General features: G+C 46.8%; 1 protein-coding gene across 1 annotated transcript in view; it reads left to right on the top strand.

The window, feature by feature from the left end:
- stau2 (staufen double-stranded RNA binding protein 2) overlaps positions 1-24,881 on the top strand; it is a 411,601-nt gene that overhangs the window by 89,272 nt on the left and 297,448 nt on the right. Inside the window, exon 6 of the mRNA XM_084325794.1 lies at positions 22,355-22,514. Coding sequence (XP_084181920.1) covers positions 22,355-22,514 — 160 coding nt within the window. The remainder of the gene's footprint in view (positions 1-22,354; positions 22,515-24,881) is intronic.

Here is a 24,881-nt window from a genome sequence, read left to right as displayed (position 1 = left end):
GTAAGCATTAATATGTTAAACATAAAAATATATTCTTGTATCAAAGGTATTACAGTTCGTATTGTGTGCACTCTTATTCTGGAAAGTCTGCTTGAATATTTGAACACTTCAGCTGTGACTAAGGTATGTATTCAAAGCTTATATTATCGTGTCTCTCACAACTCTTACCATATGCAGCTCTTATTCATAGAATTAACCTGCTAACAAAATGGCAGCATATTGACAAGTAAACAGGGTGAGTAAGTCATAAATTTCAGCACACATAGTAAGTCATCCATTTCAGTATACATTAATATTCTGTTACATTTCACCACCCCCTTTTTTTGGGGTATATAACGGTGTTATAATAGGGCAGCGATCCGCCTACACCCTGTACATTCACAGGTCTAGTACGTCCCGAGGCTTCACAGCTCGGCCGGACCTGGTGTAGTATGAAGCTGAGTTCGCTTCTGAGTCCTCTGACAGTTCAGGGGCGTTGGTGTCCGGTGGTTGATCGACGCTTTCTGGACCTGGCAGACCGTCGCTGTCTTGGAAGTGTTCCTCTTTTGTGTCCCTCAGGTGCCTGCGGTTGCGGCGGTATTCGCGTCCATCTTGGGTGCGAACGTGGTATGACCGCGCAGTGTCAGCTGGTTGTATGACTACTGCCGGCCTCCAGCGTCCATACTCTTGGAGCCTGACGGATTCACCACAGTATAGTGGGGGCAGTGGTCTAGCTGACCTGTCATAGTATTTCTTCTGGTGCTGTTGTCTCTGCACTCGCTTGTCATGTCCATCTTTGGGGCTGACTACCCCTGGCCGCAGCTGTTGGTTGGTGCTCGGGAGGGTTGAGCGCAGCCTGCGGCTCATCAACAGCTGTGCCGGCGATTTGAAGTTGTCGACTGGGGTGTTACGATACTCAAGGAGGCTTAGGTAAGGGTCTCTTCCGTCTGCTTTAGCCTTGTCCATGAGTGATTTTGCTGTCTTTACGGTTCTCTCCGCTAGTCCGTTGCTCTGCGGATAATGTGGGCTTGACGTGACGTGTGTAAACTCCCACGACTTGGCGAATGCCTCGAACTCTTTAGACTTGTATTGTGGTCCATTGTCTGATACAATAGTCTCTGGGACGCCATGCCTGGCACAGGCTGCCTTTAGCTTGTGGACTACAGCTGCCGATGTGGTGCTGTGAAGTCTGTCTAGTTCGAAGAACCTGCTGTAATAGTCGACGGTCACAACGTAGTCCTGGTTGTTCCAGTTGAAGAGATCTGTCCCTACCACCTGCCAGGGACGGTCTGGGATACGATGGGGCATCATGGGCCCCTTGGTGTTTGATGTCCACGACTTGCTCTATATGTTTACCCATTCCAGGCCAGAACATGATGTCTCGTGCTCTCAGTTTGCATTTTTTCATGCCCATGTGGCCTGCATGGATCTTGATCAGCATCTCACCTCTGAGGCTGGTAGGGATGACTATTTTCTCCCCTTTGAAAATGATTCCATTCGTTTTGGATAGTTCATCTCGGTGGTTCCAGTATTCAGTGATGTTCTGGGGGCATTGTTTTCTTTCCTCAGGCCATCCCTCCATGATAGCCTGGCTGAGCAGCTTGAGCTATGTGTCATTGTCTGTTGTTTCTCTGATCTCCTGTAGCCTGTCGTCGTGTACAGGTAGGCTGTTGTACACCATGTGTACCTGAAGGTCCATCCCTTCACTGAGTCCGTCGTCGTGAGAGGTGAGTGATTTCCTGGACAGCGTGTCGGCAACTGGGATGTCTTTCCCAGGGCGGTGCACGATCGTGAAGTTTATTGTTTATTGTTTATTGTTTATTGTTTATTGTTTAAAAAGGATCCCCATGAGCTGTCACCTAAGTGGCGAGCTAGTCTTCCTGGGGTCCACATAGAAAGACAACACAAAACATAACAACATAAGATACATATGACAATCACAATTAACAATGATAATCTAAAAACAGTAAAACATTGTAGACATCATTATCTAAAAACATTGTAACATTGTCTAAAATCAGTAAAACATTGTAGACATCATTATCAACATCAGAATATTTTGCTCACATATTTAAGTAGTGCATTCTCAGGTGGTATTTGAAAGACACTTTACTATTCAATTTACTTATGTTTAGTGGGCAGTTATTCCAATGATTGATGGCACGATAAACAACAGTCCTCTTTAAAGCATTTGATTTTGGACGTGGTAACATAATCTGTCCATCATCAGCTGACCTAGTAAAATAAGAATGAACCTGACTGCATCTGACAATTTGTTTGTATAAGAAAACAGGTTGAGACGAAAAGACAGTGTTCCTGAAAAATTTAACTGTGTTGAAAACCAGCCTATTCTCTACCGTTAACCATGAGAGTTGCCGGTGCATAGTGATGGTGTTTGTTCTCATGGAACAATGTAAAACTAACCTTGCAGCTCTGTTCTGGGCAGTTTGCAATTTCTTTAGTTGACCTTTGGATGCAGAGGACCATACTGGTGCACAATAATCTAGGTGACATAAAATTAAAGATTTCGCCACCTGTCCCACAATATATGCAGGGACATAAGAAAGACATTTCCTCACCATGGAGATACCACTCCCCATCTTCTTCACTATGGTATCAATGTGTTCTGCCCATGACAGCTGGCTATCAATTATTATGCCCAGTAATTTTACTTTATTTACCTGTTCTATGGGTTCATCAGACACGTTCAAACTCATTTTTGGTATTGATGACAATTTATGACTCGAACCCAAGATAATTGATTTGGTTTTTGAGATGTTTAGTACCAACTTATTCCATTTTATCCAATCAAACACCATATTTAACTCAGCTGATAAAACATTGTCCAGTTCACTGACAGTTTTTGCAGCATAGTACAATGTGGAATCATCAGCATACATTTGTACAGTTGCTTTACACAGAACTGATGGTAAGTCGTTTGTGAAGATGGCGTATAGGAGTGGGCCAAGGCAGCTCCCTTGCGGGACCCCGCAGTCTAAGACCTTAGAGTGAGACCAGCTGCCAGTGTAATAAACCCTTTGTGTCCTACTTGTGAGATAACTCTTCATAAATATGATGGCTGTTGGACAAAACCCATAGCATTCTAATTTACCGATGAGCAGATCATGGTCTATGACATCGAATGCAGCACTAAAATCAAGTAATACTGCACCAGTCATCTTTGAGTTATCAATTTCCTTGAGCCAGTCATCTGTCATTACTGTAAGGGCAGAACAAGTAGAATGATTAGGTTTGTAAGCATGTTGAAAACTTGTGTTCAAGCCATTACAGTCAAAGTAATCCTGTATTTGTGAGTGGACTATTCTCTCCATCAGTTTACTGAGAACTGGGAGAATAGCGATAGGTCTACTGTTCTTCCCAGTGAGTGCTAGTCTGCCATCTTTAGGTAAGGGAATAATTTTACCATCTTTCCAGACAGTGGGATAAACACCTTTCATTAAGCATTCATTTAATATATGACATATCGGACCATAAACATAGTCAGCTGCCAGGCCAAGTACCTTACTATCTAGCATGTCAGTACCTACGAAGTTGTACTTGTGTAGTTGTAGTATCATCCTCTGTAACCTCGGTGGAGCTGCGGCGATCGGCTTCTTCATGATCGACTCCAGGGGCTTATGGTCAGATTGCACCACAACATGGCGACCATAGGCATATTGGTGGAAGCGTTTGAATCCATAAAGGACTGCGTACATCTCCTTTTCGATTTGTGCGTAGTTGACCTCGCTGTCTGTGAGTGATCTGGATGCGTAGCTAATTGGCCTTCCTTCCTGCATCAGCACAGCACCCAGACCATACTTTGATGCGTCCACTTGCAAGCTGAGCTCCTTTTCCGGGTCAAAGTAAATGAGGACTGGCCCCGGCTCACTGGTGAGTATGTCTTTCATCTTCTGGAATGCAGCATCGTGCTGCGCGTCCGACAGGAACTCATTTGATTGCTTTAGTAGCTGTCTCATTGGTGCGTTGATCTCGGAGAGGCTTGGGGCGAATTTTGCCAGGTAGTTGACCATACCTAGCACGGTCTCCAGTTCTGCACGGCTCTTTGGCGCCTCCATCTCCTTGATGGCAGCTATTTTGCCTGGGTCAGGCTTCATGCCGTCAGCTGAAAGGACGTGCCCGAAGTAGCTCACTTCGGTGGCTCCGATGGTGCACTTGTCTGCGTTGAGCCGAACGCCTCTCTCCCGTGATCTCTCTTAACATTGCATGTAGATTCTTGTCGTGCTCCTCTCTGGTCGCGCCATAGACAAGGATGTCGTCTACTATAGCTGCTACTCCGTTCAGTCCCTCGTATGTCTCGTCGATTTTCCGTTGGAATTCGTCCTGAGCAGAGGCGAGTCCAAACGGTAATCGTAGGAATCTGTATCGTCCAAACGGTGTGTTGAACGTCGTCAGCTTTGATGATTCTGTAGAGAGCTTGATGGACCAGTACCCCGACCTTGCATCCAGTACGCTGAAATAGCGTGCGCCTGTTAGTCTGGGTGTGATGTCCTCTAGTGTCGGCAGAGGGTAGTGCGGGCGCTTGATAGCCTTGTTTAGCTCCTTAGGGTCCAAACATACTCTGAACTTGCCTGTGCGTGGTTTCTCAACAATGACCAGTGCACTGACCCACTCCGTTGGTTCAATGACTTTAGTGATGATCTGTGTGTCTTCCATATTCTGTAGCTCCTTTTTCAGTCGGCTACGCAGGGCGATCGGTATCCTTCTCAGTGGGCAGACTACTGGCGTGGCGTCTGGGTCTATATGGATGTGACACTCTCCTGGGAATAGTCCGATCCCTTTAAACACATTGTGGTATTCTTCCATGATGGTCTGTTTATCTGTGTACGCAGTGACTGACAACACTAGTTTAATGAGGTCCATATTCAGGCATGCCTGTAAACCTAGAACTGGGGGTGCCTGAGTGTCTACTATGTAAAAGTCTAACAGCATGTCATGCTCTTTGTATTTACACTTTAACGTGCATGTGCCCTTTACTACTAGCTTCTCTCCACCATATCCTGTCAGTCTGCGTGAAGTAGGCTGTATTTTGCGTTTATCTTGCAAACTGTGATACTCTCTCAAAGGAATTACATTTACTTGTGCACCTGTGTCTAGCTTAAATTTAAGCTCTGTGCCCTGTTTTCCTATTTGTATGTCTGCGAAAGCTTGTTCTGTTTCATCAAACCGTCTGTCTGTCACGGTGTCTACATACAGTTCGTCTGACTCTTCGCCTGACTCAGAGCGCATGCTAATCTCGTGTACTGACTTTTTCTGGAAACTACCGGCCCTGCAAACTTTAGCAAAGTGGTTCCATTTTCCGCATTTCGTGCATTGTTTCCCTCTAGCTGCACAGTTATCTCCTTCCTTGTGCGCTCTGCTCCCACAGTATCCACAGTTCCTTCGTGTGTCTGTGTCGCTCGCTCTGTTCGCTCTCTCTGTCCACTCTGTTCTGGGGCGGTACCTCTGTGTGGCATTCTTCTGTTCATGTCTGTGCACCTCGTGCACGAGCTGTTCATGCGCGCTGCTCATGGCGCCAGTAAAGCTCTTTATCTGAGATTGTGCTAGCTCGTGGGCTTTAGCTATATCTATCGCTTTGTCTAATGACAAGTCTGATCCAACGTTTAATAGTTTCTCTCTTACTTTTGCTGAGTGTATGCCAAACACTATACGGTCTCTAACCATCTCATCATTGTTCGCATATGCACAGTCCTTCACGAGTAGTTTCAATGCAGTGACAAATTGTTCAAACGACTCGCTAGGTTGCTGGGTTTTTTCATGGAATTTGTACCTAGCGAAAATCGTATTCCTCCTTGGAAGTACGTATGCTTCGAAATTGTCATAGTAGCTCTTCAATACCTTTGCTTCATCTGCACTGAGAGTCCATGTGTTGTAAATGTATCTTCGTTTTTCTCCGCTCCACAGTAGCAGGTAGCTACATTTCTTGTCCTCTCCTTTCTTTTTAAGTGGGCCCGAAAACATTAGCTCCGCGTGCTGCCTGAACTTCTTCCATTCTCCCGGTAAGTCCAGAGAATCCCAATTCATCCGTGGCGATGGGACTCTGTTGATATCCATGTTCATCCTGCTTCTGACACCATGTCGTATTCGATTTAATGAGAATAATCATTCAGGACGAGGAGATTACGTTAAGTTGTTTATTGCAACATTAAGCATGAGTGTGACTCCATCCACGGCTAGCAGCCAACTGACTGTCAGGACCCCTTGTGCAGGTATACATAACAGGAAGGTGCGCCTGGCGCGCCTGTCGTAAATGCCATATTCAAGGCATGAATATTACACTTGCTTGCTAGCTTTCTCTCTTTTGCTTGCTCGCTAGCTCTCTCTTGCTTGCTAGCTCTCTTGCTTGCTAGCTCTCTTGCTTGTTAGCTTTCTCTCTTCTGCTTGCTTGCTAGCTCTCTTGCTCAGCTGATAGAGTTGTAACCTTCCTGCTGACTTGTTGTACAAAACTTGTAAGTCGCTTTGGATAAAAGCATCAGCTAAATGACAAAATGTAATGTTGCTTGCTAGCTCTCTTGCTTTCTAGCTTTCTCTCTTTTGCTTGCTAGCTTTCTCTTGCTGGCTTGCTAGCTCTCTTGCTTGCTAGCTTTATCTATTTTGCTTGCTTGCTGATTGATTGATTGAACATTTTATTAACAGATTGCAGAATGGGTACAATACAGTACAGCTCAATACACACAATTGTTAATGGGATGCAGACCAGAGAAAGACTTTCCTCTTGTTTACATCAGGGTCCCCCATTTTCAATTCATCATAACATATATGACATACATGACATACAGATAGACAGTACTGCTACATCTATACATTTATGACATACCAGATTTACAAATACAGTACTGTTTTTTGATACAAGAAGAGTCTAAAAAAGAGAGTATACATTTGACGAAGAAACTGTACATTGGAGGAGGTTGGTAGGTAGGAGGTTGGTAGGAGGGGTGGAGGGGGGGTTGCGTAGGTGGGGTGGGGGGGAAAACTGTACATTGGAGGAAAACTGTACATTGGAGGTGATGGGGGGTTGGGTAGGCGGGATGGGGGGGGGGGGGGGTAAACTGTACATTGGATTATCGACGAAACCTTACTTGGTTCCAAGAAGAGGGTCTCGTGTATTATTGGGTTTAATAGGACATTTATTGTACATTGGAGGGGGTTGCGTTAGGACATTTACAGGGGCCAGTTTCGAATTGCAGTCACTCGTAGGTGCTCTTTGTGAGTGGTTTTGAAAGTGGTTAGTGATTCACATTCCTTTACAGCTGTGGGTAGGGCGTTCCACATTGATGTGGCATAATTGCCAAACGTGTTTAGTCCCTTGTTTGAGCCGAATCTGGGTTTAACATGATTTGTGGAACTCCCTCTGGTGTTGTGGTCGTGGTATTCACTGACCTTTGGGAAGTATTTTGACATGTACATGGGTGCCTTAGTCGTGTAGTGTGTCTTTTGGACCAGGCCCATTGCAAGTTGCTGTACTCTGTCGTCTACTCTAAGCCATCCTAGGTTGTCAAAGTGGGCAGGGGTGAGGTGGGTTCTAGGAGTAAGGTCAAGCAGTAGTCTAGTAGTCTAGTCTTGCTAGCTCTCTCTTGCTTGCTAGCCCTCTTGCTTGGTAGCTTTCTCTCTTTTGCTTGCTTGCTAGCTCTCTCTTGCTTGCTAGCTTTTTCTCGTTTGCTTGCTTGCTAGCTCTCTTGCTTGCTACAGTAGCTCTCTCTTGCTTGCTAGCTCTCTCTCTCTTGCTTGCTAGCTAGCTTTATTTTTTTTATTGGTCTTTTTCCCCCTCCTTTTTCCTCCGATTTTCTCCCATCCCAATGTTAGTCGTTATGCCAATTCCCAATCCCCTTCCTGGTCGCTGCGCACTTACCCCCCACAGTCGGTCTGGGAGAGTGGAGGCTATCACGTGCTTCCTGCGACACACGTCTAGCCAATCAACCACTTCTTTTCACCTGGCAGCGCGGACTCTCACTGAGAGGGTGTAACGTGTGGAAGGATCACACTACCCCCCTTAGATCCTATCCGCGCTGAGCAGGCGTCCCGACCGAACTGTAGGAGTCGCTGTTTACAACGACCCGGACCCACCCCGCCAGCTTTCCCACCCTCTAATACAGCCAATTGTATTAGTGTGAACGGCCAGCCAAGCTGGTGACAACACCGGAGCTGTGAGCTGGATTCGAACAGGCGAATCCAGCGTCTCCGGTGTTGGTGACGAACGCAATCTCCGCTACGCCACCTGACCGCCCTGCTAGCTAGCTTTCTGTATTTTGCTTGCTTGCTAGGTCTCTCTTGCTTGCTACAGTAGCTCTCTTGCTTGCTAGCTTTCTCTCTTGCTTGCTAGCTTTCTCTCTTTTGCTTACTATCTCTCTCTCTTGCTTGCTAGCTCTCTCTCTTGCTTGCTAGCTCTGTCTCTTGCTTGCTCACCCACTCTCTCACTCAAACTCCTTCACACAAACTGTCTCACTCAGTCTTTCTTTTTTTTTCTCTCTCTCTCTCACTCTCTCTCTCTCTCACTCACTCACTCACTCACTCACTCACTCACTCACTCACTCACTCACTCACTCACTCACTCACTCACTCACTCACTCACTCACAAACTCTTTGTTCATCCTACTCTTACTCTGTCTCTATTTCTTTATTTCTTTCTCTACCTCCCTCACTCACTCAAACTTCTCTCTGTCTGCTCTGACTCTTTCTCTTACTCTGACTTTTTCTCTCTCACTCTCTCTCACTCTGTCACTTCTAAACTCATTTTCTCTACTCACCCTGCTTCTGTCTCTCTATCTCTGTCACACACACACACACACACACACACACGTACACACACGTACACACGTACACACACACACACACACACACACACACACACACACACACACACACACACACACACACACACACACACACACACACACACACACACACACAGTGGTGGTTATCTTCTCCAGTCTCCCACCAGGTGTTTTGCTCCACATCCATTCCTCTGTGATAATAATGATGCTAATGATAATAATTGATAACACAGTCCAGGCCGCCATAGCCAGTGTGTGCTGATTCTATATTGGCTGTGGTGCACCAACGTGCCTTTTCTGCCTTTGTGTCTGCATATTGACGTGTTAGTGTGTGTTGCGTGTGTTCTTGGCACACTTGGTTGTGTGTAAGCCACTGCTTTCCCACGTTGTAGAGTAAGGTCTCCCACAGGCATGCTTCTCCCTCTCTCTCTCTCTCTCTCTCTCTCTCTCTCTCTCTCTCTCTCTCTCTCTCTCTCTCTTTCTCTCTCTCTCTCCTGCTCTCTCCTCCAACTCCCTCTCCCCCTCCTCTCTCTTTCTCTCTCCCGCTCTCGCTCCTCCATCTCCCCCTCCTCTCTCTCTTCCCCCCTCTCTTCTCTCTCTCTCGCTCTCCTCCATCTCCCCCTCCTCTCTCTTCCTCTTTCTCTCTCTCTCCTCCATCTCCCTCGCCCCCCTCCTGTCTCTCTTCCTCTCTCTCTCTCTGCACCTGTACCAGTGCAGTGCTCCAGACCCAGCTGCTCTCAGACCAGGCTCAGCCCTGTTGGCCTGGACCCATGTTTCACTTGGCATGTCCTCTGAGACCCTGGGGCCACACTTGACGTGCGAGGGCTAGGCTGGCCCCGCCCTGCGAAGGCCCCCACGGACGGGGGGGGGGGGCTGCGGGCCGGGCCACGGACCCAACGGAATTATGGGAGTGAAAAGCTGAGTCATTGTTAGGCCGGCCAGGCAGGAGATGGCGGGATAGAGAAAAGAGGGAGAGAGTGAGGAGTGAGAGTGGGGGGAGGGGGGTGGCGGCTTCTTGAAAATGACACTTTTACAGATGTGTTGAAAAGAGTTCTTACTTCTAGAACTCCCCTCAGACCAGGGCATACTGGGACATAGTGAGTCCTCTCAGACCAGGGCATACTGGGACATAGTGAGTCCTCTCAGACCAGGGCATACTGGGACATAGTGAGTCCTCTCAGACCAGGGCATACTGGGACATAGTGAGTCCCCTCAGACCAGGGCATACTGGGACATAGTGAGTCCCCTCAGACCAGGGCATACTGGGACATAGTGAGTCCTCTCAGACCAGGGCATACTGGGACATAGTGAGTCCTCTCAGACCAGGGCATACTGGGACATAGTGAATCCTCTCAGACCAGGGCATACTGGGACATAGTGAGTCCTCTCAGACCAGGGCATACTGGGACATAGTGAGTCCCCTCAGACCAGGGCATACTGGGACATAGTGAGTCCCCTCAGACCAGGGCATACTGGGACATAGTGAGTCCTCTCAGACCAGGGCATACTGGGACATAGTGAGTCCTCTCAGACCAGGGCATACTGGGACATAGTGAGTCCTCTCAGACCAGGGCATACTGGGACATAGTGAGTCCCCTCAGACCAGGGCATACTGGGACATAGTGAGTCCTCTCAGACCAGGGCATACTGGGACATAGTGAGTCCTTAACAGACCAGGGCATACTGGGACATAGTGAATCCTCTCAGACCAGGGCATACTGGGACATAGTAAGGCCTTAACAGACCAGGGCATACTGGGACATAGTAAGGCCTTAACAGACCAGGGCATACTGGGACATAGTGAATCCTCTCAGACCAGGGCATACTGGGACATAGTAAGGCTCTAACAGACCAGGGCATACTGGGACATAGTAAGGCCCTAACAGACCAGGGCATACTGGGACATAGTGAGTCCTCTCAGACCAGGGCATACTGGGACATAGTAAGGCCCTAACAGACCAGGGCATACTGGGACATAGTGAGTCCTCTCAGACCAGGGCATACTGGGACATAGTAAGGCCCTAACAGACCAGGGCATACTGGGACATAGTGAGTCCTCTCAGACCAGGGCATACTGGGACATAGTAAGGCCCTAACAGACCAGGGCATACTGGGACATAGTGAGTCCCCTCAGACCAGGGCATACTGGGACATAGTGAGTCCTCTCAGACCAGGGCATACTGGGACATAGTAAGGCCCTAACAGACCAGGGCATACTGGGACATAGTAAGGCCCCAACAGACCAGGGCAACACCTAGCTAACATCCCTTATCTGCTGGACCCATAGTAAACACCTATAGCTAACATGTCTTATCGACTGCCTCCCCCCAACAAACACCTAGCAAACATCCCTTATTTACTGGTCCTCTAGTAAACAGTAACACCTATAGCTAACATTCTTTATCTACTGGTCCTCTAGTAAACAGTAACACCTATAGCTAACATCCTTTATCTACTGGTCCTCTAGTACAGGGGTTCCCAAACTTTTCAGGCCGGGACCCAGAAAATAAGGCGTCAGAGAGCCGCGGCCCAATGCACATCGTCAGGCTTTTTTTTTTTTTTTTTTTTTTTTTGGCCAGGCGACCGATTTTTTAAGCCAAATATCACTTCAATCCTATTAAGTTAGTTCAAGTTAGTTATTAATTTATATGTGCTATTTATGAGAGGGCTAACTTGTTGCAAAATAATAATGATAGTAATAATAGCCTCATTAAAATACTATTGTTGCTTCGGTTGTTTTCAGCGTTTTATGTGCATAATCTGTTATTTAGTTTGAAATGTTCGTTGAAATAAGTAGATTTTTCGTTTTTATTTATTTATTAAGTTAATATAAAACCATATAGTCACATTTTAGAATACAATAGAATAGAATTTTAGAATACAACTAGAAACACTGTCCTGGCCTGCTTCTAAGTTCAGTGGCCTGAAAAAAACTTTTTTTTTTAATCATCTCGTGGCCCTCCAGTGGCTGCTCGCGGCCCACCTTTGGGTTGCGACCCCGACTTTGGGAACCACTGCTCTAGTAAACACCTATAGCTAACATCCTTTATCTACTGGTCCTCCAGTAAACACCTATAGCTAACATCCCTTATCTACTGGTTCTCCAGTAAACACCTATAGCTAACATCCCTTATCTACTGGTCCTCTAGTAAACACCTATAGCTAACATCCCTTATCTACTGGTTCTCCAGTAAACACCTATAGCTAACATCCCTTATCTACTGGTCCTCTAGTAAACACCTATAGCTAACATCCCTTATCTACTGGTCCTCTAGTAAACACCTAGCTAACATCCCTTATCTACTGGTCCTCTAGTAAACACCTATAGCTAACATCCCGTATCTACTGGTTCTCTAGTAAACACCTAGCTAACATCCCTTATCTACTGGTCCTCTAGTAAACACCTAGCTAACATCCCTTATCTACTGGTTCTCCAGTAAACACCTATAGCTAACATCCCTTATCTACTGGTCCTCTAGTAAACACCTAGCTAACATCCCTTATCTACTGGTCCTCTAGTAAACACCTATAGCTAACATCCCGTATCTACTGGTTCTCTAGTAAACACCTAGCTAACATCCCTTATCTACTGGTCCTCTAGTAAACACCTAGCTAACATCCCTTATCTACTGGTTCTCCAGTAAACACCTATAGCTAACATCCCTTATCTACTGGTCCTCTAGTAAACACCTAGCTAACATCCCTTATCTACTGGTCCTCTAGTAAACACCTAGCTAACATCCCTTATCTACTGGTCCTCTAGTAAACACCTAGCTAACATCCCTTATCTACTGGTCCTCTAGTAAACACCTATAGCTAACATCCCTTATCAATATCTACTGGTTCTCTAGTAAACACCTATAGCTAACATCCTTTATCTACTGGTCCTCTAGTAAACACCTATAGCTAACATCCCTTATCTACTGGCTCCTGGCAAACACCATATTCTTATTACTTCAAGGAAGCCATTGAAAAAGCAATGCAGAATGTTAAATTGTGTCTACAGTAACTAGGCTGCTAACAGGCCTCAAACAGCAGACCTCCAACAGACAGTTAAACATTCTTTAATATACGGTACTTATTTTAAATTTGTTTAAGGTCAGTACAGACCATAATTTCACTGATCGCTTAGTATTGAGAAATTTGCACTGTGCAGTATCCTCCTCACTAGGCTCCAATACAATACAATGGGGCGAGTGTTTCAGCTTCTAAAACCACAATACAAGTAATTTTCCAAAACGGGAATCTCACAGTATAATCAGATGTAAGTTTTTTTTTTGATCCACTTTTTCTCCCATTTTTCTATTTTTTCTCCCATCCCAATTTTTCGTATCATCCAATTCAACCCTCCCCTGTCACGAACGCTGTTTCTTGCCTCCCACAAGCCGGCTGCAATGTGGACTAAGTCATACATAGCACAAGTCCCCTCCGGTACTTGAGGTAACAGCAGTCGCATCTTTTCACCTGCGCAGCTCGATCTCTCAGTGTCGAGGAGTAACGCGTGGGAGGCTCACGCTGCCCCCGACACTTCCTGATTCTACTGCGCAGGCGCACCAACCGACTTGTAGGAGTCGCTTGTTCACAACGTTCGATCCCCACCCTTCAGTTTTCCCTCCCCGTAATACGGCCAATGTGTATTACTGCGGACGACCAGCTAAACTGAAAACAATGTGGAGAGCTGGATTCGAACACGCGAATCCTAGCGTCTCCACACTGGTGGCGAGTGCCTTGCCCACTACACCACCTAGCCGCCATCAGATGTAAGTTAAAATCTTCTACTGAGGAAATGGTTGCAAAACCGTACATCGTATCAAAAGGTGTAATGAGTTGCATAGGCTACAACTGGGTAAGTCATACTGGCCAGCAGTGATTTTAAGGCCTCAGTTCCGAGACCTGAGGAAGATTCTTTGGGACCGAAACATTGTCTTAACTAATAAAATAATTCTAGGTGCCGACTAGAGCCAGTGGTTTCACCAAATTTTTTACAGGAGTGTGTATCGACACTGGGCTGTAGTGCAACACCTCTCGCACTCGCCCAACGAGATTTTGATTTGCGTGTGCAGAGGATCCCTTCTCACGATCCTCAGTGCAGCACCTAACCGCCTCGCCGCCCAGCTGTACCAGGATGCGTGGGTTGATCGAGGGCGCCCCCCCCCCCCCCCCCCCCCCCCGCTGTATGAGAATCCATCTCTGTAGACCGATGCAGTCAAGAGCTTTAGTAAACATGCCACTGTGATTGGGACCAGACGTCGGTATATATTTAGCATCTCTCCTGGTTATGATTTACGCTCCGCTCTCTCTCCACGCCGTGAATTATCTTTATGTGATTATATTGAGGAGGACTTATTTCTTCTTCTTCTTCTACCTCAAGTTATCCCGTTTTTCTGGAACAGCTGGCGGTGGAAAGCTGTGGTGTTTTTAGAGAGGGAATCGGAAATAGCTGAGGTCAGTTGAAGCTTGTTTTGAGTTTTCCTTCGGCATAAGGACGTAAACCCCTTCCACATGCGTCCACTATTGATTCTCATTAAAAGGCGAATGCCTTGGCCGAACGTGAAAATATTGTCCGTCTCGGAATAAATTCTGGCGTCGGGAGTCGGTCAAATTACCATTCCACATGCTCCAGCTGCCGGTGTGTTGTGACGTCTGCTACACGTGGCAGTTGCATTTGTTTGCGTGTTTTCACGTCGGCTACATGTGGCAGTTGCATTTGTGTGTGTTGTCATATCTAGTACACGTGGCAGTTGCATTTGTTTGTGTGTTGTCATATCTAGTACACGTGGCAGTTGCATTTGTTTGTGTGTTGTCATATCTAGTACACGTGGCAGTTGCATTTGTGTGCATGTTGTCATATCTAGTACACGTGGCAGTTGCATTTGTGTGCATGTTGTCACGTCTACTACACGTGGCAGTTGCATTTGTGTGCATGTTGTCACGTCTGCTACATGTGGCAGTTGCATTTGTGTGCATGTTGTCACGTCTGCTACACGTGGCAGTTGCATTTGTGTGCATGTTGTCACGTCTGCTACATGTGGCAGTTGCATTTGTGTGCATGTTGTCACGTCTGCTACACGTGGCAGTTGCATTTGTGTGCATGTTGTCACGTCTACCACATGTGGCAGTTGCATTTGTGGGCATGTTGTCACGTCTACTACTAAAAATAATCAACACCCCTCCCTCCAGCCAATCAGAATCGAGTATTCACCCAGGCCATGGTATAACATGCATTATGTTTTAGTACTGCTGTTTTATGTGCATGGTTTGATCCATATGGATAGATTAGATTACGTTAGCCCTCTGTCTTTTCAGTACGTCTCCCAAAATCCAGAGTAAACAAAAATGTCCTCGAAACGGTCGTTTGAGGGGACTGGAATCACGCTATGTCGTTTCAGGACCTCGGACAGCGGTCTGCGGTAGCCTGTGGGCGGTCTTTCTGATATAATGAAAAAGATTGAGTGTGTTATGTTACAGATGTTTAAATGATTTTTACAGATGTTTAAATGCTCAAAGACTGCTGTTGTGGTCTCGACCGCTCTTGAAATAAAATTCCAAGTCCTCTTTGTCAGACGGAGTTGAGTCTGAGACAGCACCGAGACCTGGTCTGGAGTCCTACAAGTACAACACTGGTTAACTCCATAGGAAACGGTGTGAACGGAGTCCGATATTTCATAAAAAAAAAAAAACACAATTTTCCTTTTTTGTTTTTGCTAGTTGCCCCTTTTCTCTCCTTCTCCCTGACTATACAGACATTCTCAGCCTCCTCCTCCTCCTCCTCCTTTTCCTCCGACACAGGAGGGGGTTTCACACACAGACTCACAGACCCCTAAATCTGCCCCCCGGTGAACCGGCCCGTGACAGCTCAGTCCCGCTCTGTCAGGGCCCGGAGAAAGAGAGGAGAATCTATGTCCCGGAGCCGAAGAAAGAGCGGAGGATATATGTGTCCCTGTGCTTTGTTTGGAATCCCCTCTCGGCGCTCCGACGGGGAGCCATCACTCAGCCGGCCGGCCAACGGGGGAGCCATCACTCAGCCGGCCGGCCAACGGGCCATTGTGATGTAATTGACCCTGATGAAGTGGTGGGTCTTTAATTTGGGACCCGTGTGAACATCAATAACTTAGCCTCATAATGATCCAGCCGACACCCCTCCCTCCACCGCCCCCCTCGTTCCCTCTTTTAATCTCTCTCTCTCTCTCTCTCTCTCTCTCTCTCTCTCTCTCTCTCTCTCTCTCTCTCTCTCTCTCTCTCTCTCTCTCTCTCTCTCTCTCTCTCTCTCTCTCTCTCTCTCTCTCTCTCTCTCTCTCTCTCTCTCTTTATAAGCGGTAGATAAATCTGGCCTCGCAGGGCTGAGCTGTGGCAGCCCCGAGACACAGAGCAGGAACAACACGCTGATCTAAGAGTCTCCCGATGTTGGATTCAGCCGTAGAGCCGCTGCCCGCTATTTATGTCAACGGTTCACCGCGACCGTCATTTCATCCGTCAGTCAGTCAGTGCATCCAAACCATACGTTTTCGACACTAACATTTAAGTTAATGTAACGGTAATGACTTCGGTTCATTTAAGTCACTGTCTGACCACTAAGTGTGTCTGACTCTTAACCACTAAGTGTGGCTGACTCTTAACCACTAAGAGTGTCTGACTCTTAACCCGCTAAAACCGGCACGGACTACAATGTATGGCGTATATCATGCCAGTTAAGATGCCTTGTGTATACTGCACTTTGTGTGTACTGTTTACTTTTACTCATAGTATATATTCAGATTCTAATTCTTTATTGCCTATATTTATTGTAACGTATAATATAACCGATAGGCCCTCATCTGCACCTTTGTTTACACTGTTTATTGTTCTCATATTTTCATATTCAGAGTTAATTATATTGTTTACACTGTTTATTTCTTCTCATATTTTTATATTCAGATCTAATTTCATTGTATTGCCTATATTGCCTATATATTACCTATATTTATGTCTTTCTACTATTACCCTGCCCATACTGTACCTGTGTACCCCCCCCCCCCCCCCCCCATGCTGCTATGACGCCCGGATTTCCCCAAGGGGATCAATAAAGGAATTTCTCATCTTATCTTCATTTTCTTATTTTCCAATTTCCAACATTGGAATATTTAGAAGCATAGATGGAGTAATTTGTAATACCTTTTTATTTTTTTGTAATTTATTCAGTTGATTGATCCCCTAATTCACATTTGTGACAGTAGCTCAGGAGGTAGAGCGGTTGCCTGGTAATCAGAAGGTTCTCGGTTCAAATCCAGATCCTCCCGGCAGCGTGTCAAAGTGTCTTTGAGCAAGACACTTAACCCCTAACTGCTCCCGATGAGCAGGTTGGCACCGTGCAGGATGGCACCTCCACCGTCGGTGTGTGAATGTGTGAGTGAATGTGAGGCACGAGTTGTAAAGCTCTTTGGATAAAAGCGATATATAAATGCAGTAAATTGACCATTTACATTGTATATTCACTAACTCAGGAACACATCTCAGCGCCTACTTGACACAGAATACACGCATTACAAAGGCACAATGAAATGTAAGAATAGTGTTGTGTTCTGGATAAATGTGGGTTATGCTTCCCTGGCACGTCTTTCTGTCCATGCTATTATGATGGTTATGATAGTTTTGAATGGTGCTATGATCATGTTTGCCTCACTTGCACTCTCGCTGCAGACGCCCACAGAGCTGTGGTCAGATCGCTTATGGCACTGAAACTGCCAGGATTCCACCCGTACTGAAAATCATGTAAGCAGAACTTCCATTGTAAAGCACTTGTGAGTAGAACTAATGTGAGAAATGTGCTATGGAAACGTGCTATAGAAATGTCCTATGACTAAGACTAGGACACCCACCTTGATACAAACACAGCTCTCACCACTAGACTAAGACACCCACCTTGATACAAACACAGCTGTCACCACTAGACTAAGACACCCACCTTGATACAAACACAGCTGTCACCACTAGACTAAGACACCCACCCTGATACAAACACAGCTCTCACCACTAGACTAAGACACCCACCCTGATACAAACACAGCTCTCACCACTAGACTAAGACACCCACCCTGATACAAACACAGCTCTCACCACTAGACTAAGACACCCACCCTGATACAAACACAGCTCTCACCACTAGACTAAGACACCCACCCTGATACAAACACAGCTCTCACTACTAGACTAAGACACCCACCCTGATACAAACACAGCTCTCACCACTAGACTAAGACACCCACCCTGATACAAACACAGCTCTCACCACTAGACTAAGACACCCACCCTGATACAAACACAGCTCTCACCACTAGACTAAGGCACCCACCCTGATACAAACACAGCTCTCACCACTAGACTAAGACACCCACCCTGATACAAACACAGCTCTCACCACTAGACTAAGACACCCACCCTGATACAAACACAGCTCTCACCACTAGACTAAGACACCCACCCTGATACAAACACAGCTCTCACCACTAGACTAAGTCACCCACCTTGATACAAACACAGCTCTCACCACTAGACTAAGTCACCCACCCTGATACAAACACAGCTCTCACCACTAGACTAAGACACCCACCCACCCGGATACAAACACAGCTCTCACTACTAGACTAAGACACCCACTGATGCAAACACAGCTCTCACCACTAGACTAAGACACCCACCCTGATACAAACACAGCTCTCACCACTAGACTAAGACACCCACTGATACAAACACAGCTCTCACCACTAGACTAAGACACCCACTGATACAAACACAGCTCTCACCACTAGACTAAGACACCCACCCTGATACAAACACAGCTCTCACCACTAGACTAAGACACCCACCCTGATACAAACACAGCTCTCACCACTAGACTAAGACACCCACCCTGATACAAACACAGCTCTCACCACTAGACTAAGTCACCCACCTTGATACAAACACAGCTCTCACCACTAGACTAAGTCACCCACCCTGATACAAACACAGCTCTCACCACTAGACTAAGACACCCACCCTGATACAAACACAGCTCTCACCACTAGACTAAGACACCCACCCTGATACAAACACAGCTCTCACCACTAGACTAAGTCACCCACCCTGATACAAACACAGCTCTCACCACTAGACTAAGTCACCCACCCTGATACAAACACAGCTCTCACCACTAGACTAAGACACCCACCCTGATACAAACACAGCTCTCACCACTAGACTAAGACACCCACCCTGATACAAACACAGCTCTCACTACTAGACTAAGACACCCACTGATGCAAACACAGCTCTCACCACTAGACTAAGACACCCACCCTGATACAAACACAGCTCTCACCACTAGACTAAGACACCCACTGATACAAACACAGCTCTCACCACTAGACTAAGACACCCACTGATACAAACACAGCTCTCACCACTAGACTAAGACACCCACCCTGATACAAACACAGCTCTCACTACTAGACTAAGACACCCACCCTGATACAAACACAGCTCTCACCACTAAACTAAGTCACCCACCCTGATACAAACACAGCTCTCACCACTAGACTAAGACACCCACCCTGATACAAACACAGCTCTCACTACTAGACTAAGACACCCACCCTGATACAAACAGCTCTCACCACTAGACTAAGACACCCACCCACCCTGATACAAAAAATATTACTTATGGCTATAACATAACGTACAATATGTACCTTTTTCCTGTGGTTGATAAGTACTTTGTCTTTGTAGCTTTGTCTGTGCTCTTTAAAGGCTCTTTAGTTTGAAAAGGGAATTTTTTATTTCGAAGCGGAAATAAAAACAAAAAGTTCAAGTTTCAAGTTTCTTTAATAGTTGTCATACAGAAGTACAGAATACTTTTATACAAAATGCTTCTTACTGTTACGCTCCAGAGACTGTGCAAGACAAGATAAGGAAAAAAGGAAAGAATCGTTGTAAGTACTTCGTACAATTTACAGAAGTCCTCCTCCGGATGTCTGAACGTGTGAAGCGGTGTTTGTAAATTGCCAAAATGTTCTCAGCGCTGAATGAAGAACGTCACTCGTTCTTAAACTGAAGGTGCGTTCTCGTACACCTGAATTTACTCAGCTCATTAGAAGGGAAGGGAGAGGCTAAGCATTGCACTCTGGCTGTGCTGACCCCTGTGTTATTCCCCACATGTGGGAATCTTGATTGCATCATTTCTGGAAGTGGGAAAAAATATTCAACGGGTAGCGTGAAAGCAATTTGCGACTGATCAAAATTAGATTAGATTAGATTAGATTAACATGTATTGTCATTATACAGCACAAATACAATACAATGAAAATAAGTGGCATCCAACCAGAGTGCAAATGTAACAGTAAAGTGCAATAGTAAAATACAATGCACAGGTGATTAAACTGGGTATAAAATATATAAATACTATTGAGTAATAGGGATAGGTACCGAATCCGGTACTTTTAAGGGTTTTAAATATTTTTTATTTAATATAAAAATGATAAAGTCAGGGGCGCCCTCGTGGCGCATACCATAGTGCCTTGCGCACCTACGCGGCCGACCCGGGTTCGATCCCAGCTCCCGTCGTTATTTGTCGCATGTCCTCCCCACCTCTCCTCCCATTCGCCCTCTCCTCTGTCAGTCCTGCGTGACCAATAAAGCTGTAAAAATGCAAAAAAAAAAAAATAATAAAAAAAAAATGATAAAGTCCGATGACGTCAACGTTTCGTTTACCGAGAAACGAAACCTATGAAGTGTGCCGCACGTTCACGTCAACGTTCACACACACAATACAAGCTTACCTAGGATTTGACTTGATTCAACAACAAAGCAATGGCAAGCCGAAAACTAGATGCAGACAACGCTAACTGCAATATTATATATATTAACAAAATGTTCTAAATAAATAATAATGATATTAAATTATTTGAAGTTTGGACAAATTTTTTACAACTGATGTAGGTAGATAATAATTTTAGAGACTAAAGTACAGAAAAAAGGTACCGTTGGGTACCGGTATCGATTCACAGGTACCGGTATCGGTTCAAATGTGAACGGTACCCAACCCTAGTGAGTAATAGTGCTAATTAGATGTACAGATTTGTAGTATTAATATGTACAGTGATACATGTATAAAGACCCTATAGTAGTAAGTCATACTGTAGAACATGATATCTTGAAACTTGGGTGCTGCAGTGTTGAGTGCATAGTAGTAGAGACATATTAATATAGTAGGAAGCGTGCATGATAGTATAAGACAGTAAGAAGGTTACAGATTTTTAAAAGATTTAAAAAATGTCAGATGTTGATTGAAGTGTTTTTAGTCAGCGGCGAAAGATTGGTCGTGTTTCGGCTGTCCTAACTGTGGTGGGAAGTTCGTTCCACCATTGTTGAGTGAGGACCGAGAATAGGCGTCTTCTCTTTGATGACCATCCCGGAGCTCGAATAGGAGTCTTGAGGGTGTGTAGTTACTAGTTAGAGACCATTGACCGGAGGTAGGCGGGAGTCGTTCCCTTCGCTGCGCGATATGCCACGTCGAGGACCTTGAAGCCTCGATCTGGTCAGTAGCTACAACACTCGCACATGCTCTGGTCAGTTCTGGACACTTATCTCCTAACTGCTCCCAAATGAGCAGGTTGGCACCTTGCATGGTCGGTGTGTGTGAACGTGTGAGTGAAGGTGGAATGTGAGGCGCAAGTTCTAAAGCGCTTTGGATAAAAAGCTGTTAATATAAATGCAGTCCGTTTACCATATAAGAGCAAAAACGGCTGCCAATGTGAATTATGGCCAGCCGTTGGTCCCTGCATGTTATCTGAACACATTGTGTGTTTTTTTTTATAAGGACACATAGCGATCTAAACAGTGTAATCCTCTGTTCCCACTGCTTTCCTTAAAACACGGAACACTTAGCGGTGGTTATCAGCATGTTATCCGAACGTTTCCACCCGGCCCTTAAAACAGACTTCTCCTCTGTTCCAGGGAGGAGTGCTGACTCGCAGGTTTAACTCTGGAATTCGAGAACGGCTATCAAACTGTCTCACTGCTGCTTTGATAATCCTGCAAACTAAAACCATTTTTCTTTCTTTCTTTCTTTCTTTCTTTCTTTCTTTCTCTCTCTCTCTCTCTCTCTCTCTCTCTCTCTCTCTCTCTCTCTCTCTCTCTCTCTCTCTCTCTCTCTCTCTCTCTCTCTCTCTCTCTCTGCTCCTGTTCCATGTCTGCCACAATGTGTTTCTTCATCCGTCCTCTCTATCTATCTCTGCTGTCTCACTGTTACTCCCACTCTCTCTGTCTCTGGTTCTCTATGTCTCCCCCCACCTCCCACTGTCTCTGTTTCTGTCTCCGTCTCCCCCTCTCGTCTGTTTCACTCTTCTCTTTTTCTCCCCTCCTCCCACTGTCTCCTCTTTCTCTCTCTCTTTATCTTCCTTCTATCACTGTCTTCTCTCTCTCTCTTTATCTCCCTTCTATCACTGTCTTCTCTCTCTCTCTCTCTCTCTCTCTCTCTCTCTCTCTCTCTCTCTCTCTCTCTCTCTCTCTCTCTCTCTCTCTCTCTCTCTCTCTCCCCCCCTCTCTCTCTCTCTGGCTGTGTTCCAACCCAGGTACCATTATCCCGTCCCTAAGATCTTCTATGTGCAGCTGTCTGTGGGCAGTAATGAGTTCATCGGTGAGGGGAGGACCCGCCAGGCGGCCCGCCACAACGCTGCCATGAAGGCCCTGCAGGCCCTCCGCAACGAGCCCATCCCTGAGAGACCCCCGCAGGTAACACCTCCCTGAGAGACCCCCTGAGAGACCCCCTGAGAGACCCCCGCAGGTAACACACCTCCCCTGAGAGACCCCCTGAGAGACCCCCGCAGGTAACACACCTCCCCCGAGAGACCCCCTGAGAGACCCCCGCAGGTAACACACCTCCCCTGAGAGACCCCCGCAGGTAACACACCCCCTGAGAGACCCCCGCAGGTAACACACCCCCTGAGAGACCCCTGCAGGTAACACACCTCCCTGAGAGACCCCTGCAGGTAACACCTCCCTGAGAGACCCCTGCAGGTAACACACCCCCCCTGAGAGACCCCTGCAGGTAACACCTCCCTGAGAGACCCCTGCAGGTAACACCTCCCTGAGAGACCCCTGCAGGTAACACCTCCCTGAGAGACCCCCGCAGGTAACACCTCCCTGAGAGACCCCTGCAGGTAACACCTCCCTGAGAGACCCCCGCAGGTAACACCTCCCTGAGAGACCCCTGCAGGTAACACCTCCCTGAGAGACCCCTGCAGGTAACACCTCCCTGAGAGACCCCTGCAGGTAACACCTCCCTGAGAGACCCCTGCAGGTAACACCTCCCTGAGAGACCCCTGCAGGTAACACACCCCCTGAGAGACCCCCTGAGAGACCCCTGCAGGTAACACACCCCCTGAGAGACCCCCTGAGAGACCCCCGCAGGTAACACACCCCCTGAGAGACCCCCTGAGAGACCCCTGCAGGTAACACACCCCCTGAGAGACCCCTGCAGGTAACACACCTCCCTGAGAGACCCCCGCAGGTAACACACCCCCTGAGAGACCCCTGCAGGTAACACACCCCCTGAGAGACCCCTGCAGGTAACTCCCCCCTGAGAGACCCCTGCAGGTAACACACCTCCCTGAGAGACCCCTGCAGGTAACACACCCCCTGAGAGACCCCCTGAGAGACCCCTGCAGGTAACACCCCCCCTGAGAGACCCCTGCAGGTAACACACCCCCTGAGAGACCCCTGCAGGTAACACACCTCCCTGAGAGACCCCTGCAGGTAACACACCTCCCTGAGAGACCCCTGCAGGTAACACACCTCCCTGAGAGACCCCTGCAGGTAACACACCTCCCTGAGAGACCCCTGCAGGTAACACACCTCCCTGAGAGACCCCTGCAGGTAACACACCTCCCTGAGAGACCCCTGCAGGTAACACCCCCCCTGAGAGACCCCTGCAGGTAACACACCTCCCTGAGAGACCCCTGCAGGTAACACACCCCCTGAGAGACCCCTGCAGGTAACACACCTCCCTGAGAGACCCCTGCAGGTAACACACCTCCCTGAGAGACCCCTGCAGGTAACACACCTCCCTGAGAGACCCCTGCAGGTAACACACCCCCTGAGAGACCCCTGCAGGTAACACACCTCCCTGAGAGACCCCTGCAGGTAACACACCTCCTGAGAGACCCCTGCAGGTAACACATCCCTGAGAGATCACCACAGCTTTAGGAGGTCATCCCAACCTGCTGGTCTCATCCATCTATCACTATTACCACCCCTATCTGCTCTCACCTCAGACAATGTCTCTCTCTCCTCTCTCTCTCTCTCTCTCTCTCTCTCTCTCTCTCTCTCTCTCTCTCTCTCTCTCTCTCTCTCTCTCTCTCTCTCTCTCTCTCTCTCTCTACATCTCTGCCTGTCTCCCTTTCTCTGTCTACCTCTCTTTCTCTGGCAACCTCTCTCTACCTTTTCTCTGTACTATCTCTCTTACTGCCTTTCGCTCTCTCTACCTCTCGCTCTGTCTTTCTCTGTCTATCTCTATCTGTCTATCTCTGTCTCCTCCCCCCCCTCTCAGCTCCAATCAGAGTAGCTTCTTCCAACCACAGGCCCCTCAGGGAATAGAATATATTGTGAGAATTACAGCTACAGTGTGTTATTACACGTTGTTTTGTGATTTTGCATCATAAATCAGATATTGTGTGCTGTAGGCAGCCTACACAATGTGAAGGGGGGCGAGGGCCCTGTGCCCCTCTGAGAGAAACAATAATCAATAATCCACGGTATCCATGCTACCAGGTCACAATTGCCTTCATGAAAATAAATTGCCTGTCTCTGGTACTTACGGCATCCCTCCACTATTTGCTTTGTTGATTTGTTGATTTAATCGATAAATGTGTACAATTGCATTTCCCACATGAGGTCGTATAGAACAGGGGTTCCCAAAGTTTTCAGGCCGCGACCCCCGAAATAACGGTGTCAGAGACCCCCCCCCCCCCCCAGGAGGCAAAAAATAAATAATTATAAATCTTTTTTTCTTTTCTTATAAAGATGGAAATGTATGGTTGAAACATGCAAACGTTCAAACGCACACACACTAATAAGCATTGGAAGCTTTTAACCAGGGCC

Source organism: Notolepis coatsorum (assembly GCF_963971535.1).
Source record: "Notolepis coatsorum genome assembly, chromosome: 12".
Lineage (NCBI taxonomy): Eukaryota > Metazoa > Chordata > Actinopteri > Aulopiformes > Paralepididae > Notolepis > Notolepis coatsorum.
Note: the sequence above shows the minus strand (reverse complement) of the source record. Positions and strands in the feature narration are given on the sequence as shown.